This window comes from Panthera uncia, chromosome E1 (genome assembly GCF_023721935.1).
Source record: "Panthera uncia isolate 11264 chromosome E1, Puncia_PCG_1.0, whole genome shotgun sequence".
Classification (NCBI taxonomy): domain Eukaryota; kingdom Metazoa; phylum Chordata; class Mammalia; order Carnivora; family Felidae; genus Panthera; species Panthera uncia.
In genome coordinates, this window is record NC_064814.1 from 56,970,743 (window position 1) to 56,988,824 (window position 18,082).

At 64.9% G+C, this 18,082-nt stretch overlaps 3 protein-coding genes across 4 annotated transcripts in view; 1 reads left to right on the forward strand and 2 right to left on the reverse strand.

The window, feature by feature from the left end:
* Positions 1-1,946: 1,946 nt before the first annotated feature.
* ENO3 (enolase 3) lies at positions 1,947-6,803 on the forward strand. Its single transcript, XM_049637167.1, has 12 exons — positions 1,947-2,053; positions 2,721-2,807; positions 3,041-3,136; positions 3,304-3,362; positions 3,547-3,616; positions 3,980-4,113; positions 5,010-5,232; positions 5,337-5,534; positions 5,654-5,855; positions 6,225-6,333; positions 6,490-6,548; positions 6,642-6,803. The coding sequence occupies exons 2-12, from the start codon at positions 2,723-2,725 to the stop codon at positions 6,709-6,711; spliced, it is 1,305 nt and encodes a 434-aa protein (XP_049493124.1). The 5' UTR covers positions 1,947-2,053; positions 2,721-2,722; the 3' UTR covers positions 6,712-6,803.
* Positions 6,804-7,339: 536 nt separating this feature from the next.
* SPAG7 (sperm associated antigen 7) lies at positions 7,340-11,810 on the reverse strand. Its single transcript, XM_049637174.1, has 7 exons — positions 11,150-11,810; positions 8,754-8,821; positions 8,437-8,525; positions 8,218-8,302; positions 8,009-8,098; positions 7,765-7,921; positions 7,340-7,658 (listed from the first exon to the last, which is right to left on the reverse strand). Exons 1-7 carry the CDS (start codon positions 11,232-11,234, stop codon positions 7,549-7,551), a joined length of 684 nt encoding a protein of 227 aa, XP_049493131.1. The 5' UTR covers positions 11,235-11,810; the 3' UTR covers positions 7,340-7,548.
* A 4-nt stretch (positions 11,811-11,814) lies between these two features.
* Positions 11,815-18,082, reverse strand: part of CAMTA2 (calmodulin binding transcription activator 2) — a 10,027-nt gene continuing 3,759 nt past the window's right edge. Inside the window, exons 4-14 of one of the 2 annotated variants that reach the window (XM_049637164.1) lie at positions 16,400-16,515; positions 15,724-15,908; positions 15,379-15,457; positions 15,028-15,250; positions 14,584-14,888; positions 13,364-13,560; positions 12,966-13,149; positions 12,797-12,868; positions 12,363-12,532; positions 12,172-12,246; positions 11,815-12,073 (exon numbers count right to left, since the gene is read on the reverse strand). In XM_049637164.1, the coding sequence (XP_049493121.1) occupies positions 12,010-12,073; positions 12,172-12,246; positions 12,363-12,532; positions 12,797-12,868; positions 12,966-13,149; positions 13,364-13,560; positions 14,584-14,888; positions 15,028-15,250; positions 15,379-15,457; positions 15,724-15,908; positions 16,400-16,515 (1,670 nt within the window). In that variant the 3' untranslated portion in view covers positions 11,815-12,009. Of the gene's footprint in view, positions 12,074-12,171; positions 12,250-12,362; positions 12,533-12,796; positions 12,869-12,965; positions 13,150-13,363; positions 13,561-14,583; positions 14,889-15,027; positions 15,251-15,378; positions 15,458-15,723; positions 15,909-16,399; positions 16,516-18,082 lie in introns of both variants that reach the window. The other variant, XM_049637163.1, reaches the window with a different exon arrangement.

Genomic DNA, 18,082 nt, shown 5'->3' on the forward strand with positions numbered 1-18,082 from the left:
TTTGGTGTCGGGGAAGGGAGTGAGCCCGAGGGAGGAAGGAAAGTGAAAGGAGGAATTGGCGAGCTGCGAATTGGGCGCAACGAAGAGGGTGCGGGGCGCTCAGGGTTAAACGGAACGGCTCCCCCTTCCCCCACCTCCGCCGGAGGGCAGGAGCGGCGGCGGCGGCGCGTGCGCCCGCGCCTGCGCGGGGCCGGGCCGGGCCGGGCCGGGCGGGAGGGCGCGGGGCGGTTGGAGCCAGCGGCCGGCTGCGCGGGCGCGCGGGGAAGCGGGCGGCGGGACCCCCCGCGGAGGCGGGCGGGCCGGGGACGCGTCTCCCGCCGACCGGAGGGGGCGGCGGCGCCGCTGCTCCGCTCGGCTATAGGCAGCTAAGGCGCGCGGGAGCCAAGAGGGATGTGACAAATACCCAGGCCGTTTTCGGAGCTGAAGGCATCCCCGCGGGGACACCCGTGTCTCTAGCATCAGCCCGAGTGGCACAAGCCGAGCTCCCGGGGGTGACCCTCCGCGGGGTCAGCTCCGGTCCCAGGCCTCACCCCCACTCCCCGGGCTCCCCGGCCGAGTACTTCGCGCCCCCGGCCGCGCCCCTCGACCCGGCGCCGCCGAGGTCATCGCGCGCGGGACGGAGGGGCGGGACTACTTTTCAGAGCGGAAGAATACCAAGAGGCCTCACGCTTTGCAACTTTTTCAGTCAGGGGAAAGTCCCTTCCCGTTTGGGCCCCTTGGGTTTTTTCCTTCTTTTCGGTAAAACTTCGGCTGAGAACTTGAGCGCGGCGAGCGCGCCCGGCGCCGGGCGCGGAGCGGTGGGCAGGGCCCCGCGGCGCCTCAGGTGGGGCAGCCCCGCGCGCGCCGGGAGCCGAGGGGCTGGGCCGCTTCCGGTGCTGGGGGAGGGGCGTCCCGCTGGTCCTCCCGGGCCTGGGGCGCGCGACCCCGCGCGGCCGCCCCGAGCTCCCGGCACCGACGCCCCCTGAGCCCGTTCCTCGACAGCCGCGCGGCTGAGTCACCGGGACGCTCGGGCGGGGCCGGCGCTCGGGCACGTGGCGGCGCTCCCCGCCCGCCGGCTCCCGACCTCTGCCCCGCCGCACCCCCGACCCCGGGCCGGAAAAATCCCGGGAGGGCGCGGCCGGGGGTGGGGGGAGGGGCGGGTGCGCGCCCCGGCAGACACCCACCTCCCCGCAGGGGCCACCCGTCCTCCCGCCATTCATTTTGTGCACTCCCGGTTAACATCATTCACTGGCGGGCCGGGGCCGCGCCCCGAAGCGCCCGAGGTCGGCCGGGAGAGAGGCTCCCCGTCTGCCAGTCTCCACGCTGGGCGACAAGTGCTGTCCCAGCGCTATCAGTAGGGAGCCGCGCCAACTCTTGGGGGCCCGTCTAAATTCGTCTCCCCGCCCCCTCCCCCACCCCCCTCGCCCGCCCGGAGCGGGGAGGGTGGGGTGCGGCCGAGAGAGGCCGCGATGAGGACCCTGAGAGGTGAGACTCTCTCGCCTTCCGAGTGGGGGGTTTACACCTCAAAGCTTGCCCACGCCCCCGGCCCCTTCTTCGACCGACGGCAGAGGCGACCGGGCGCCTGCCAAGTGAGCTGAGCATGTGTGGATGTCAATCCTGCAGCCCCTCTTTCCAGGCCCCCTCCCCAGCCCTGCAGGGCTCAGGTTACCCTTGGCCTTTGCTAAAGGGCACTGGTTCCTCTTTAACCTTTGCAAAATGGTACGGTAATCCCGGGGAGGGGGAGACCCCCGATCTGAAGGCCCTCCCAAGCCCCTCCCCGGGGCTGGAATTCAAAGTAGGGGTTTGTGTTGAGGGATACAGAGGAAGGAGGGGTCGTCATTGACCTTTGGGAAGGGGGCAGGTGCCCAGGGCCTTCTGATTTAGGCTGTAGTGGGCACTTGGCTGGCAGCCCGGTGCGGAGGGGGGAGGACGAAGAGGGAGAGAGGGGCGGGGCTGGCCGGGGCACAGGGTGGCTCGGGGATAAATGCCCGGCCTGAGAGGGGGTGAGCTGACACTGTCCCAGCTGCCATCCAGACTCGGAGCTCACCCCAGACCCCCAGCGGAGACATCTCAGGTCTGGCGAATCTTGCAGTCCCAGACGATGGGGGGGTAGTGAAGGGGGAGGGGGGTGCTGGTTTGAGAAAGGGGGGGCTGTGTCAGGCGTGTCTTCCTCCTGGGACCCCCCCCTCCCCACCCCGTGCTGGAGAAAGCTTTGATTGGAAGGGTTGGAGCGCGCAGGTTGGGGGTGCCCAGGACCAGGGACTGACGACACCCTGAAGGCTGTGAAGAGAGGCAGGTGGAGGTGGATTGCAAAGGGGAGGGGGAGTTGGGGCCAGGTGGGGAATTTGGGGTCCCCGCGGATTTTGGAGGTGCGGGAAGATGCGAACCAGAACAGCAGAAGAGGGTCTGAGGGCCAGCGGGGCCAGGGAGAGCGCAGCGCTCGAGCAGAAGGCTGAGGGAGCAGGCCTCAGTGCAGCTTTGCGGGGACGGGGGTCCAGGCTGCCTACAATCCAAGCAGTTCTAGGAGGGGCCCCTGGATTACCAGGTTGGCGGTGGAATAGGAGCTGCCCTGAGTGGGGGAGGGGGCTGCGCCAGCCTCTTCCTCTGTGACCTTTTTGTGGGGTATTTTTAGCTCCAGCACCTGCCTTCTTGGGGTGGGGAAGACTCTTAAAGGGCAAGGGATTTCGGGCTCCTTAAGGGAGATCAACTGTCCACACTAAGTTACACCTCCTGTCCTGCAGCCATGGCCATGCAGAAAATCTTTGCCCGGGAAATCCTGGACTCCAGGGGCAACCCCACCGTAGAGGTGGACCTGCACACAGCCAAGGGTAACACAGGCCTCAGCGGGCTCTGCCCACCCCACCCCACCCCTCCCCGGTCCCGCTCCACATCCTCTCCTTTCTGTGGGATCCCCTCCCCCAGGACTTCTTCCCAGGCCTTGTCTCCCAGAGAAGCGGGAACCTCCCCCTGCACTGCCCCCTGCCCCTGGGCTCAGAGAGGACGCCTCGGCCCCTTGGGTGCGGCTGGGACCCCGTGTGACCTTCCCATTCAACCCGCCCAGGTCGATTCCGAGCAGCTGTGCCCAGCGGAGCTTCTACGGGCATCTATGAAGCCCTGGAACTGAGAGACGGGGACAAATCCCGCTACCTGGGGAAAGGTGAGGGCGGCCCATGGCTGGAGGCGCCTGTTATGGGCGGTGGTTTCAGGACTGGGTGCGCAACGCCCTTGGGGTGGGGGTGGGGGTGAGGGGGCTAGGGCACTGGAACCCTCAGGAAGAGGCCTGCTGGCATCGGAGATCTGAACCCCCTCCTCCGGCCTGTCTAGGGGTCCTGAAGGCCGTGGAACACATCAACAAGACCCTAGGCCCCGCTCTGCTGGAAAAGGCAAGAGGGCGCCTGCTTCCCACCGCGCACACCCCCCCCCCCCAGCTGCCTCTCCCTAAGCCACCCCTGCTTGGGAGGTGTGAGGGGCCCTGGTTGGCCAGCCGTCCTGTCCTGTCCACCCTAAATGCCCACACTGCCTCCCGCATGTGACCTGTGTTCTCCCCTCTCTGACCTCTCCTTCCAGAAACTAAGCGTTGTGGATCAAGAAAAAGTTGACAAATTTATGATCGAGCTGGATGGGACTGAAAATAAGTGTGAGTGAAGCTCCAGGGGGAGGGAAGGGATGTGGGGAGATGGGAGAGACCCCAGAACTGAGGTCCGGTTAGGTGATCTCTGTGTCCCACATTTCGGGGCACATCGTGGCTGGATGGATCTTTATTCACCGCACAGGCATTTCCTGACGCCTACCCTCTGCCGGGCCCGGCGGGCCGTGGACACGGCTGTGAGGCTGACACATTGCCCTGGGGTGGGGGCTCCCAGAGCACCTTGGGCGGCTGGGGAGAGATCTGTTAACGAGCTCTTGATGCCCAGTGGTGTGGGGTTCCAGATTCTTCCTGGGGCGACGCCAGACGCTGGGGGAGAAGCTCTCACTGTCTCTTTGTGCCTGCCTCCTCTAGCCAAGTTTGGGGCCAATGCCATCCTGGGCATATCGCTGGCTGTGTGCAAGGCCGGCGCGGCCGAGAAGGGGGTCCCGCTCTACCGGCACATCGCAGACCTCGCCGGGAACCCGGACTTGGTCCTCCCCGTGCCTGTGAGTGCAGCTGCCCTCGCCGGATGCCACAGTGGCTGAGCCGCCCCGCCCAGGGAGGGGGGCACCAGCTGCCCCTGGAAAGGCTACCTTCCAGACCCAGCTCCAAAGAAACGGTTTCCTGCGGTGGAACGTCTCCAGCCGCGGCCCAGCCCCTCCCTCTTTCCCACAATCCAAGCCTTCCCTTAAGCCTCTGCTGCCTTCCCTTGGCACAACCCTGTGCCTTCGCATTCCAGTGCCAGACTCAGCGAGAGCGCCAGCGTCTAGTCCCAGCCCAGGCCCCCGGAGCAGATCAAGTGCTTCTTCGTGGCGAGGATCTCGGCATTTCTTTCTGTCTCCCCCGATCCTTATTAAACCCAATTTCCTGTTGCTGGAAACCCTTTGAATTTTATCTCGCTAATAACGTTGCCACTTATCGTTAATTAACGGGGCAGCTCTGGAGACGAGCCGCTAGGTTCCTGCCTGTTCACCGGCTGTGTGGTCTCAGGCGAGAGTGTGTCACCGCTCTCTGCCTCGGTCTCCCCATCTGTGAAATGGGGATGATCACAGTGCCTAGTTGATAGGGCTGCCGTGAGCACGAACTGAGCTCACAGAACACGGGGAGCACCGGCTGTGGTAACCACCACGTCAGCGTCACTACCCGGCCCAAAGCGGCCGCACGCTGAGAACGCTGCGTTCCGCTTCTGTGATTTTCAGTGCGAGGTCCTGCAGGTAAGCAGGTGGTATCCCTGTCTTACCGCAACAAGGAAAGAGACCTTGAGGAGCGAAAGTACTCCCCCCTAGAGCACTCAGCTGGTGACCAGGAGAGCCAGGATTCCACCTGGACCCTCCCCATTCCTTCTAGATCCCTCCCAGCCCCTGGCCCGGGTCTGAGCTCCCCCTCCTCCTCCCCCTCCCAGGCCTTCAATGTGATCAACGGGGGCTCCCACGCCGGGAACAAGCTGGCCATGCAGGAGTTCATGATCCTGCCCGTGGGAGCCAGCTCCTTCAAGGAGGCCATGCGCATTGGCGCCGAGGTCTACCACCACCTCAAGGGGGTCATCAAGGCCAAGTACGGGAAGGATGCCACCAACGTGGGCGACGAGGGCGGCTTCGCACCCAACATCCTGGAGAATAATGAAGGTCGGTGTGAGCTCTGAGGGGCAGGACCCTGCGTCCCCACAGTGGAGGGGGCCGCAGAGACAGGGCGCCCTGGAGCCTCAGGCACCCTCTTGCCCCTCCCCCAGCCCTGGAGCTGCTGAAGACGGCCATCCAGGCAGCTGGCTACCCCGACAAGGTGGTGATAGGCATGGACGTGGCGGCGTCTGAGTTCTACCGCAACGGGAAGTATGATCTCGACTTCAAGTCTCCCGATGACCCCGCGCGGCACATCACTGGGGAGAAGCTGGGGGAGCTGTACAAGAATTTCATCAAGAACTATCCTGGTGAGACCCCCACGCGTCCTGTGGCTCCTGCCCAAGCCCCTGGCTGTCCTGAGCCCCGTCGAAATCCCCATCCCAACTCTTCTGACCTTCACCCCGGTTCTTCTCCCATCCCCTTCCAGTGGTCTCCATCGAGGACCCCTTTGACCAGGATGACTGGGCCACCTGGACCTCATTCCTCTCGGGGGTTAACATCCAGATCGTGGGGGATGACCTCACGGTCACCAACCCCAAGAGGATTGCCCAGGCTGTTGAGAAGAAGGCCTGCAACTGCCTGCTGCTGAAGGTCAACCAGATTGGCTCCGTGACCGAGTCCATCCAGGCGTGAGTGCCTCCTGGCCCCGGGGGGCCGCAGCCTCCCTCCGCCCCAGCTCTGCTTGGCCAGCCACGTCCGCCTTCCCTGGTTCCCGCCCCGTCCCCACCCTCCTGACCCCGGAGCGCTGCCCAGGTGACCCCGCCGTGTCCTGCCCCCACTCCTCCCTCCTAGATCCTGCCTTCCTTCCCACCAGCACGTCCAGGGCCCAGACTCGGAATCTAGAGTCGCCCCTTCTCTGCTCCTTCCCCAAGAACTTAGTCATTCCCCTCCCTGCGAAGGGCCTCCTCCCCCAAATGGAAGGGAGAAGCCCCACCGGCCCTTGGCTTTCCCTCTGGGGCCCCGGTCAGTTGGCCTTATCGAGCATGCTCTCTGCCCAGCTGCAAACTGGCCCAGTCCAACGGCTGGGGGGTGATGGTGAGCCACCGCTCCGGGGAGACCGAGGACACGTTCATCGCTGACCTCGTGGTGGGGCTCTGCACGGGACAGGTACTCACGACTCCCAAACGTCTGACCCAAGTTTCCTGGGGGCCCTGGGTTCCCATCCCTGGGTTGGACCGCCACCACGGGAAGCTCCCTCCGGGCCAGGCCGGATCTGGCTTCTCTAGCCTCACACGGTCCTCCAAATTCCCTTTTCTTCCTCAGATCAAGACTGGTGCCCCCTGCCGCTCAGAGCGCCTGGCCAAGTACAACCAGCTCATGAGGTATGGGGGTGCAGTGGGCGCAGGGGGCCTGGACAAGGGGAGCCGAGGGCCGTTGGGCAGGAAGGCACAGCCCTGACTTCACCTGCCTTCTAGGATCGAGGAGGCCCTTGGGAACAAGGCCGTCTTTGCCGGACGCAAGTTCCGTAACCCGAAGGCCAAGTGAGAAGCTGGAGGCTCTGAGACCCCACAAGACACCATGGGACAGACCTAGGCCCACAAGCCCCTCCCTGGGAAATAAACGCTGGTGCCAACATAGACACGGTGTGGTCCTTGTGGCGTGTGAGCAGGTGCGGGTCTCTGAGCGGACAGGCGGGGCGGGAAGGGAAGACGCATCACCCGCAGGGACCAGAGGGCAGGAGAGGGGGTGGGGTCACACTTTGGAAGGAGGCTGGGGAAGGGGGCGCCGTGTAGGCAGCCAGAGGGGCACTGAAGGCACGTGGAACCGGCTCCGGGAAGGGAGGGGGGCGGGGCCGAGGCGTGACCCACCCGAGGGGCAGCTGCGTGGGAGTGAGAGTGTGAAAACTGCAGGGAGTGTGGGCAGATCCTACCTCTTCGGGACCCCCTCCCCCACCTCCCCCCCTGCCCTGAGAACACCAGTATCTGGCCATCCTCGGTCTACACAAACAGCAGTCATACTAATCAACCTAAAATTCCCTTCCTCCCCAGAACCCCCCCTTTCCCTGTTCAGACAAACCAAGACATTGGGTCAAACAGTGTTTACTGAGTGTAGAGTAATCCCAGCCCCGTGGGGAAGAAAATTCCAAGGAGAAAGGAGAATAATACACGTTAAATACCCACCTGTGCATTCACACTCGCACAGCCACGCGCAAGCACACACACCCCACTCGAGGGTCTGAGCTCGGACGGTGACAAGTCACATAACCGCCTCCCCGGCCCGGTGCCCGCGGACGGGAGGCGGTACGGAGGTGGGGCTCCAGGATGGGTTCTAATAGCAGCAGCCTGTCCCCCTGTCCCCGGCCCGCCCCAGTTGCTGGGGCGCCTAGGACGTCGGTGGCAGCTCTTCCCCGCTCTGCCGCAGCCGCTTCTTGGCCCGGATCTCGTTCATGGCCTCTTCGATGGAGCGCGTGTCCCTCTTGTTGGCCACGGGCACTGCGGGGCGAGGAGGGTGGGAGCCCCGTGATCACAGCCTCTCCCCTGACTGCCGTCCGGCGCTCCCCCCCTCCCTTCTGCCCTCCCCAGCCCCGCCGGGCCTCACCACAGCCATAGGTCTTGTTGGCCTGTAGCATGTGGGCCGCGTCCTTGGCCGCCCCCTTGCCGATGAGGTGGCTGTACTTGTCTTTGTAGTCGCTGGCGGGGCTCACCACCACGGGGCCCTGCTGGGCTGCCTCCTCCTCCTGCCGCTGGGCCAGCTCCTGGGGGTGCAGAGGGAGGCCCGCGCTCAGGGGGCCTGACTCGGGGTGCTGGGCCGCAGGCTCCAGGGCCTGCCCCTCGCGGCTCACCTTCAGCTTGCGCTTCTCCTCGGCTTTCTGGGGGTCCCACTCCTCGCCGCGACGGTAGGACTCCAGCTCTTCATCTGAGGGCGCGAACTCCTGGGGACAGGGGAATGCCGGGGTCAAGGGTCCACAGGCATCCCAGGCCTCTCCCCCGGAGGGGGGGGCGGACACAGGCCGAAGACGAGACAGGGGAGCGCGGAGCTCGGGCCTTTCACCTTCTTGAAGATCATGACGTAGCGACACTCATCATCTTCCCCAAAGGAGAAGGACGTCAGGCCAGCCACCTCCACCACATCGTGTCTGGGAAGGGAGGGCGGAGGGGAGAGTGTGCGGCACCGTGGTGGTGGGGGGTGGGGGGGAGAGGGGCCGCACCCCCTTCTCACGGGTCCCCGCTGGCCCTTCCCCGCCCAGCCGCCCAGGCCGGGGACACTCACAGGATGCTCCTCTCGATCTTGTTCATCGGCTGAAACTTTTTCTTGGTCTGCTGGCTGTCTTGGATGAAATCGGACACCTCTTTCTCCATCTTGGGAGAAGGAGAAGGACGGCATGGGAGGGCCGCTCCGCCCCAGCATCCCTCGCCCTAGCCGGGCCATCGGGCCATCGCCTCCCCACGCCTTTCCCAGCTTCCACGCCCCTGGCTTCCAGGCTCCTCCCCGGAGACATTTGGGGAAACCTGAGTCCTCCACCTTCCAAGTCTAACTTATCCGAGGTCCTCCCTGAAGCTGCCTGTGACATCTCCAGCTGTCCTCACCCTTTTACGAAACTCCACTTTCTGTTGTTTTTCTTGTTCCTGTAGCTTCTTCAGGCGGGCAGCCTGCTCTGGGGGCAGAAAGGGCAGTGTGAGGCCAGGGGCGGAGGCACGGGCAGGGAGAGTCCGTCAGGCTGCCAAGGGGACCCGGGCCCGCTGGGAGAGCGGGAGGACTGCTGCCAAGCGTCGGTTCGTACGCTCTCTGTACGTGGCGCTGTGCTAGGTCCCGTGGCACAGACGGACCAAGCTTTGCCCTGCAAGAGCCCGCCGTGCAGCGGGAACAGCAAGGTCCCGTTTCCCAACCCCGCTGGGGAATCCGATTAGCATTTATTTCATGCCCACGGCACACGAGGAACCGGGAGACAGCTGGGGAGGTCAGGAGAGTGGATTCGGGCCTGGCCTTCAAGAGCTTCCTGTCACGGCGTCTACGCAAGAAAGGGGAAATTATTTAACTTCCTATATTTTGTGACACCCCCACTTCTCACTTCTACGGACAGGATGACGCTGGAGGGACAGGCCCCCTCCTCCTCTGGGAGCGCAGGCATCCAAGTCCAAGGTGAGCTGCGAAGGAGCTCCCCCAGCTCAGGTCTCAGCGCCCCTGCCCCTTTCTGGCCACCTCAAATCCCTCACACCCTTGATTCCACTTCCTTGGACCAAATCCCCCGCAGCTGTCCCGAGCCGCCTCCCGCTGGCCTGGCCACCCCAGGCCTTTGCACCTGTGGCTCCTTCTGCTTCGAGTGCTTCTCCTCCTCTTGCACACCGAGACCCACCATGAGTCACAGTTGCCGCTTCCTCTGGGCCCAAAGCACATTTGGTTCAGACAGCCACTAGAGCAGGTGCTGAGAACCCACATAATGTAACTTTGTATTTGTCTCTCGGGCCAGACTCTGGGCTGCTGGAGGGCAGGCGCCCTGCTCACCTCCCATCCCGTTAGTCTCCGTGGCCCCAGGGCCTGATAGCTCAGGCTAGGCGTTCTTTCTCTCATCCCGGGGGGCTTTGCCATCAGTGCATTTGCCATCAGTGCATCTTATCTTGACCACTGACAGCTCTCTAACGGGTCCCTCTGCATCTGAGGAAGTGGCGTAAGATTAAGGTTAAGAATGTTGGCCAAGGGGCGCCTGAGGGGTCAGTCGGTTAGGTGCCCGACTTCGGCTCAGGTCATGATCTCGAGGTTGGTGGGTTCGAGCCTTGAGTTGGGTTCTGTGCTGACAGCTCAGAGCCTGGAGCCTACTTCAGATTCTGTCTCCCTCTCTCTCTGCCCCTCTGCCGCTCATGCTCTCTCTCTCAAAAATAAACGTTAAAAAACCAAAAAATGTTGGCAAAAAAAAAAAATCGAGTAGGCTTAACTCCAGTTTAAAGCCAGGTTTAAAGCCCTACCACTTAGTAACCCTGTGACCTCAAGCGAGGACCTAACACTATGCACTTCAGCTTCCTGGTCCACCAACTGCCGCTGGTGAGCCCCGCCTAGGCAGTCAGGGAGAGCACGAATTCCAGTGTCCAGTTCGCACACGTCCCCGATCTCCTCCGAGCTCTGTCCGCTCACCGGGTCAGGGCCCCTGGGTCATTGCCCTCGTGACAATTATTTTGCAAGGTGGCTACCAAACTGCGGGGTGATCATTTCCTGCGCGCTCGGGGCTGCGCGATCCGCGACGGTACCCCGGGATCCCGGCCCCCGCGCGGGGGAGCCCGCCCGCAGGGAGCCGCTCGGGGGCAGGAGCGTCCCTGTCCCTCCAGTCACTAGCGCGATTCGCCGGCAGGCAGCCGGGGGCTGGGAGGCTGACCTCGAGGGAGGGGCGGCGGGGACGCGGCAGGGAAGGTGCTCGGGGAAGGGGCGCAGGGCACCCGAAGGACCCGGCCGCCAATAGGAGGCGCTGGGGGCGGGGCGGGCCCGAGGAAGGTGGGACAAGACTTCGTGGGCAGAGCTCTAAGTGGAGCTGGCCAATAGAGGCGAAGGGGTGGCGGACGGGCGTGCCCTGGACCCAATCGGAATGCGGCTGGGGGTTGCCAGGACTCGCGGGCCGGACACGCCCCCCACCCCCCCCCCCGACCCGCGGGCGGGGCGAGGCGGGAGGGCGGGCGAGGCACGCCCAGGGGCTGGAGGCAGCCAGCCAATCAGAGCACGACAGCGGCGGACGGGCGGGCTCGCCGGCGAATTGGAAACAAGGACTGCGGAAGGCCAGCAGGGAAGAGGCGGGAGGCGGCGCTGGGCTTGAGGTAGCCAATCACCGCTCGCTAACAAGAGCGGGCGGGCCGGCAGCCCTTTTAGGGACTCTGGGGGTCTCCGTAGGGGCCTGTGAGGGGGTCTTTCAAGGTTGAGGCGGCGGCGGCGTCCGAAGGGGGGGAGAGTGTGGTCCTGAAAACCGGGCGAAGAAAGGCGGTTGCGGATTTGGGGTCCTCACCTCGGGCCTTGCGCCGAGACTCCTGGTCCCCGAGGCTGGGTGGCTTCTCCATGGAGCTCAGGATGGAGCCCAGTAGGTCCGCCATCTTGGGAGTGACTGAGAAGGGGCGGCGCGTCTTAAAGGGAAGGGCGAAATGCCTTTAAGGCCGGAAACACGTCGGAGGCGGAGAGCCCCGCGCCGGCCGCGCCCCGCCCGCTGTCCCCCGCCGCCGAGGCTCCGCCCGCCCGCCCGCCCGCGCGGCGCAGACAGAGGCGGGAGGCTGGCTGGTGCAGCGATGTTTAATGGTAACTCGTAGAAACCAAGCCCATGCACAAGTAGAAAGTGCTCGTGGAGCCGGCCGGGGGCCCCCGCCGCGCCGCCCTCCCCGCGGCGCCGTAAATAGACTCTTCACTCTGCTCTGTATGTTACAGTATGTACAGGCCCCTCCCCTCGGGGGCGGGGCGGCCCGGGACGGGGACGCGCGCCGGCATGCGGAGTCGGGCGGGGGCGCGCGGCGGGGGCGGGACCGAGGCGGATACATTCAGAGACGCGTCCAACAAATAAATAAGGCAAGTCGGGAGGGGGCCGGGGCGGGTGCAGGCAGCGGGGAAACGCGGAGCAGGGGCAGGCGGGGCTCCGGAGGTCGCGGCTGAAGATGCGGGGAGGTGGGGCGCGGGCCCGGGGGGGGGGGGGGGGGGGGGGGGGATGCCGAGAGACGGGGCGCGCCCCAGCGGGGCGGGGCGGGGCGGGGGCCCCGGGAGGGTTCCGGCCGCCGCTTAGCGGGACAGCGGCCGACGGGGGCTCCCCTCCCGCCGAGGGCCCGGCCTCGGTTAAGACTGCCAGAAGCGGCCCCCGGGGCGGTGAGGAAGGCGGCGCGGCGGTCAGGTGGCCAGTCCGGGCTGGGGGAGCCCTTCCAGCTCCTGGTTCTGCTTCAGTTCCCTCATCCTGCGGGGGAGATGGGGAGTGGATCAGGACGCCGGCCGATGGGAACGGGGCGGGGGGCGGTGGAGGTGGCCGCGGGGAGCGGCCCGGGACGCGGGTACCTGTGCCGGCAGCGCCGCAGGAATCTCATGATCTTCCGGGCTGCCTGGTCCTGCTTCTTGGTGAGAAAGGAGCCCCTGCTGGAAGCAAGGAGCGATGAGCAGACGTGGCCCCCGCCGGCGCCCCCGCCCCCAGCCCCTGGACCCTGGCAGGGGAGGCAGGGGAAGGCGGGGAGGGGGTCCGCGGGCCGTACCTGGTGCGGGCGGGCAGGCTGCCTGCGGGCCGGCGGCGGTAGGAGCGGTAGTGCTGCTGGATGAGCACGGCCGCCCGGCGGCTCTGCTGAAACCGCTTCTGCTCATAGTAGCTCCGGAACTTGCTCTGGATCAGGATGGCCGCCTGGGTCATCTTCTTGTACAGCGCGAACTGCAGGGACGGGGACGGGGGGTGAAGTCGAGGGACAGAGCCCCGGCGCCCTGAGGCTCGCCCCCAAGTTCGGCGGGTGCCGGTCTCTAATCCACACGCTGGTGGAGAGGCCGGCTCGTCAGGGACAAGCGCGCACCCAGACCTCATGCCTAATACCTTGAGCGCGATCCAGGTCAGCTTGTGGAGAGAGAAGGGGGTTAGGGCTCCCGCAGCGCTCTGGGCACTCAGGGGTGGGGGCGAGCTTTCAGGGGAGAAAGGGCTCACCTGCTTGTACTTCCGGTAGCAGCGCTGGATCACTGCGGCCGCCACCTCCTGCTGCTCCTTCAGCCTCCGGCCCTGCGAGAACCAAGCCTCAGACTTCCAGCCTGGAGCCCACCGCGTCCCCTGACCTCGGGCTGCTGTGATTCATCCCGCGGGACCCCCGGCCTCTGACCTTGTACTTCCGGAAGGCCGTCTGGATGACTCGAGCCGCCTCGTACAGCTCCCGCTGCTCGTGATCCGACAGCGTTAGCAGGGCGAAGTCGCTCTCCATCTTGCCGCTGGCAGAAGCGGACAGAAACTCTGCCCAGGAAGGGGCGGGAGGGACGGCCAGGCGACCACGCTCGAAGGGCAGTTCGCTGCAGGGACAGGGAGAGGGGGTGTCCTGGGGCCCACCGTGAAGCGTGTCCAGCCACAGAGCCCGGAGGGGGACTTGAGAGCCCCTCAGCCGGTACCAGTCTCTTCCTCGGGGGCTGGGGCCCCGGGCCAGAACAGAGCGCTGGCTCCAGGGAAGGACCTCCCCGCTCCCTGCTCGCCCTGACGAATCTGGACATGCTGTCCTGAGCTGGTCACCTGGGCGGGGCTGAGCTGGGGAAATGGTCCACGTTCTCCAGGTAGCTGGCCAGCCAGGACATGGTCTCGCTGAGCCCCAGGGCCCCTGTCCGCTCCCTCATTGGTGCTCCAGCCTCGGGCAGCCCTGTGAAGTCCTCCCGTTTAATCCGCTCTGGTGTGGCTTCAATGATCTGCTTGGCCAGTGAGATCATGTCCACCTGCACAGAGGAGAGGCTCGGTGAGTCGGGAGCAGTCCCAGCCGCCAGACATTCCTGCCCCGCCAAGGCCGTCACTGTCGTCCACTTGCTGTCTTGTCATTCCCCTCACCACCAGACAGGCCTCGGGGATGGCTGTCCCTGCTCCCCAGTCCTTCTCGGCCACTATTTACATATGCCTGCCAGGCTCCCACTTGAGTTTATGGCCCTGTGTTGAGACGGCGTGGAAGACGGGACGGGACGGACCTCCTCCGAACAGGGTTGCAGGAGTGGAACAAGTGAAGGACCGGCCCTTCCAGGCCAACTGCCCGCTGGCCCCCCTGCCTCATGCCAGCTGACCAACGTGTGCTCCCCACAGGCTCGGGCGTGCCTGCAGCCCCCGGCCCCCTGAGCCCGGTGCCTGCCACCTACCGGACACCCTGCCAGATGGCTCTAGCTGTGAAGCCGGCGCATTGCCGACTTGAAGCATTTTGTGCTTCTGGTACTAGGTGCCCAGTTAGTCCGTTGGCCTCTCCAAGATGGGTATCTCCCCAGGTCTTAGCAGAGAAGTGCGCTGCTAGGCTCGAAGATTCGTCCCTCTGTTCACTCCCGTCTCAAGACTTGCTTCACTTTTGTCCTGTGCAAGCCTCGTCCCCACCCCAGATCTCTGCGAGACTCGCCAGCTTGTCAGCCTCTGCTCCACACGGCACCCGCTTCCCTCCGTCAGGCTGCTTCCCCCAAAACCTCATCTCTGCACAGACCAGCAGGTAACCTCTCAGCCCAGCTCCAGCTGAGGCTGTTCTCTAGAATTTTTGATCTCTGACACCTCATGACTTCTGAGTCACAAGGTCTGATGGGAGTTAAGCCAAGGGTTGCCTTGCCCGTCCCAAAATAAAGGTAAACGGCCCTTTCCTCCCAAACTGAAGCCAGACTCCGGTTCCGCTTCACGGGATGATCAGCGTCTGCTCAGTCTTGCCGCCCCCCCACCCCCCACCTCGTGCCATTTCTAGCCTTTACCGTCCGTGAGCACGAGCACGAGCAGTATACCGGGATCACGTCCACGGCCAGCGGGCCGTCTGCTTCCTCAGGAGCAGTCCCCCCTTCGGTGGTTGGTGGGAGAGGAGGCGGTGAGGGTGCTGGCCTTTGGGAGTTGGTGGTTTCACAGTCCATGAGGAATAGGGGGGCCTCAGGGGCCCCAGTGGAGAGTTGGCCTGGGACGGTCTCTTCCATCGGAATCTCTGAGGCTGGCAGAGGAGCGGGGGGAGGACTACCGTCCGGGGCGCTCGAATAAGCTGATGTGACAGAGAACGTGCCATCCGACAGCTCCGAGGGTGATGAGACCCCACTCAGCCCTGCAAGGACAGGGGAGAGGCAAGGGCAGCAGGAGCTCCATGACCCCTCCCAGATCGTTCTTCCCACCCCCCTCTCCTCTTCCCTGCTCCTCCTCTCGCTCTCCCACCCACAGCCTCTTAGATCGGGGGCGACCCTCACCGGTGTCTGGGCTGGAGGAGGGGGGCGACGGGGCAAGTGGGGGCTCCAGCGAAGCTTCCTGTCTCTGCAGCTCTTCCAGGCAGCGGGCGAGGCGCACGTGGCCCCGGGACCGTGCCACGGACAGGGGCAGCCGGCCCAGTGAGTCGGGAATGCTCAGCGCCTGTCTGTTCCAGCGGAAGAGGAGCACGGCGGCTTCCAGGTGCCCCAGGGCACAGGCCCACATCTGAGGGTGGTGAGCGTGGACGTGAGGCCCGGGGCCCTTCCTCTCCACCTCCACCGGCTCCTCCCCGGCGTCCCTCGACACTTTCCCACGGCCACGCGCCTGGCCCGCGCGGTCCCGCACACGCTCACCAGAGGGGTGCAAGAGAAGTGGTCCACGTTGAGCGGGTCAGCCTCTTGCTCTAAGTCCAGGCTCCCTGTCCCCACGCTCCTGGAGGGTTTGGGACAGGGACACGAGCCCAGTCGGTAAAAGCGGGCAAAGCAGGCACATCAGAATCAAAGGAATGGGGGAGGAGGGCAGGCTGTCCAGAGGCACTGGGGTCGGTGCAGCAAGACGGTCAGAGACGCGTAACGTGAGGGGCTGAGAGTCTGTCACGAGTGCAGATCTTTCCCTCTTGGCGGGGCTCCGGGTCCTCTGGTCCCTCCTCCGTCCCCTGGTACTTCTGCCCCAGTCCCCCTGCCCGCTACCCTGCTCACCGCCACTGGCTCAGGGTCTCGATGAGGCGGGCGTAGCCCTGGGCGGCAGCCAGGTGCAGGAGGCTCATGCCCCGGAAGGGGCTTCCGTGGGCCAGACGTTCAGGACCCCTCCAGGTGGAGCGAGGGATCATGCTCTCTACCAAGACCACCACACGGGCCTCGAACCCGGGTCCCTGGCCTTCGTCCTGCGGTACAGATACCCCTGTGCCGGGACCCGAGCGTCTGGTCCCCTGGCTCAGGATGGCCCTGGCCACCCCACCCCTGTCCTCTCCGCTTCCCGTCCTGCCCTCCCCACACCTCCCGCACCAGCTTTCCTGCCACCCAGAGCTCTCTGGGCCATCCGTGTCCCTGGCTTGGGGTCCTGGATGTCCCCCACCCCCAGTTAGCTTCCTCCCCCGCAGACGGCTTCTCCCTCTCGGAGCCCAGACTCCTCTCCCCGTCTGCTTCCTCGGAGACCCGGGCCCCTGCTCTCCTGGCCCCCTCCCCCCACCCTCTTCAGATCAGAAATAGTCTGAAGCCCGTCGTGCCAAGAGGGTGCCCAGAATAGCCACTCCCGCCCCACGGTGGAGCCGGAGTGGGGTGACGTCAGGGAGGAGGAAGCCGGGGACGGGAGAGCCACACGCGAGAGCCATCTCCTCCGGGAAGACCCTCCCGAGCTCCCTCGTCACACAGGTACCTGAATCGGAGGCGCGGCAGGACTGCGGCAGGGAGCCCGCCCGGCTGCCGCCAGGTCGGCCATCCGTTTCTCCATCTGCTCCAGCCGCTCTAGGATGGACATCCGGAACTGGTTGTCTGAGGGGCGAGAGGTACGGGACGAGGCTGAGCGGGGGGCAGGGTCCGGGCGACGCCCCGAACGCAACTGGGCCTGTCCCAGGCGCTGGGGGTGAAGAGGCAGACTCCCGTCCTTTCCTCTCCCCCGGAACAGCGGCCCCTCTGCCCCACCCTCCCCGCCCCCAATACGGTCCATCAGGACGCGGGCCTTAAACTGGGGCTTTTAACGCTACCCGCTGACCGGGGACCAGAACTGCGTCCTTTGAGACACAGACACGGTGGGAACTCCCAAACAGCCTGTGGCCCCAAGCTGGCCCAGATCTCACTCACACACACCCCCCCCCCCCAGCCTTCTAGACGCACTATTCCGTCAGCTCTCCTTGCCCCAGATGCTACCTCTGTCCCCCATGCTGGGGCTGAAGGACACCGGGCCCCTCTTCTCTGTTATCCACTGCCCAGAGAGCTCAAGGGCTGTGATTTAAAAAGCACCACCCCCTCCTCCCAGTCCCCCAGCAGCTGTCCACAAAGAGGGTGGCAGGGCTGGAAGGTGACAGAGACGGACGGCCACGTCCATTCCTCTTCTTCCTCCCCCACCCTGTGCACAAAGCACACACACGCGCGCGCGCACACCCCAAGCTATATCTGTCCCCTCCTGAGATCACACAAGGACAAGGAGGGGAGGCGGGAGGGGATCGGGGCCGTGGGAAAACATGCACGGAGACACGGTGGAGGTTGAGGAGGTCCCACTTGAGATGCCAGGACAGAAGGGGGACTAAGGAAGAGGTGATGGGGGTGGGGAGTGGAGAATGAACAGAAAGACAAGGGAGGGGGCAGGAGAGTAAACCGGGTGAAGGAGAGGAGAGGAAGGGCGGGAGAGCGGAGGGGTGCACCGAGCAAGCAAGAGGAAGGGAAGAAGAGGGGCAAGTCAGGACACTAGTCCAAGGAGCAGGGGGAGGGTGGAGGCCCACAGGAGAGCCAGGAACACATAGGCCTGGAGCAGCCACGGCGGAACTCATGAGCAGGCCAGGCTGGGGGGGGGACCGCCCCCAAGAGTGAGGCAGATGGGGGCTGGGGGCAAGGGCGCTGAGGGAAGGAAGTCCGGGTGGGGGGAGAGGGGCACCTGCAGGACCAGGAGAAGCAGGTGCCACAGGGAAACAGCTGGAAGCCACAGGAGGGATAACCCGTAAGGAACACACGTGGGTCTAGACTTGATACACATATGCGTGAGCATGTGCGCCTCTGTCCGTGCAAGAAAGTACATTAAAGGCGAATGTCACCAAGTGATAACGTTATAAGCCGTTTTCATTTTCTACCACATGCTTTTCTGTTATTCCTAACTTTCTTACAGCAACCACCTATCTTCATAACTAGAGAGAAAATTAAGGAAGGAAATTAAATACACATACAGATACATACATACGCTTGTGGACACCCCACATGCACTGCCCTACACCCTGTCCCTGCTCCCGCCTCTTGGCCTTGCCTGCCTAGAGCCCATCTTTGGGACAGAGGACAGGCCAAGAGCTGGGACAGAGACGGCTCCGAGGTTTCCAGAGAAGAGGAGACGGGGGGGGGGGGGGGGGGGGGG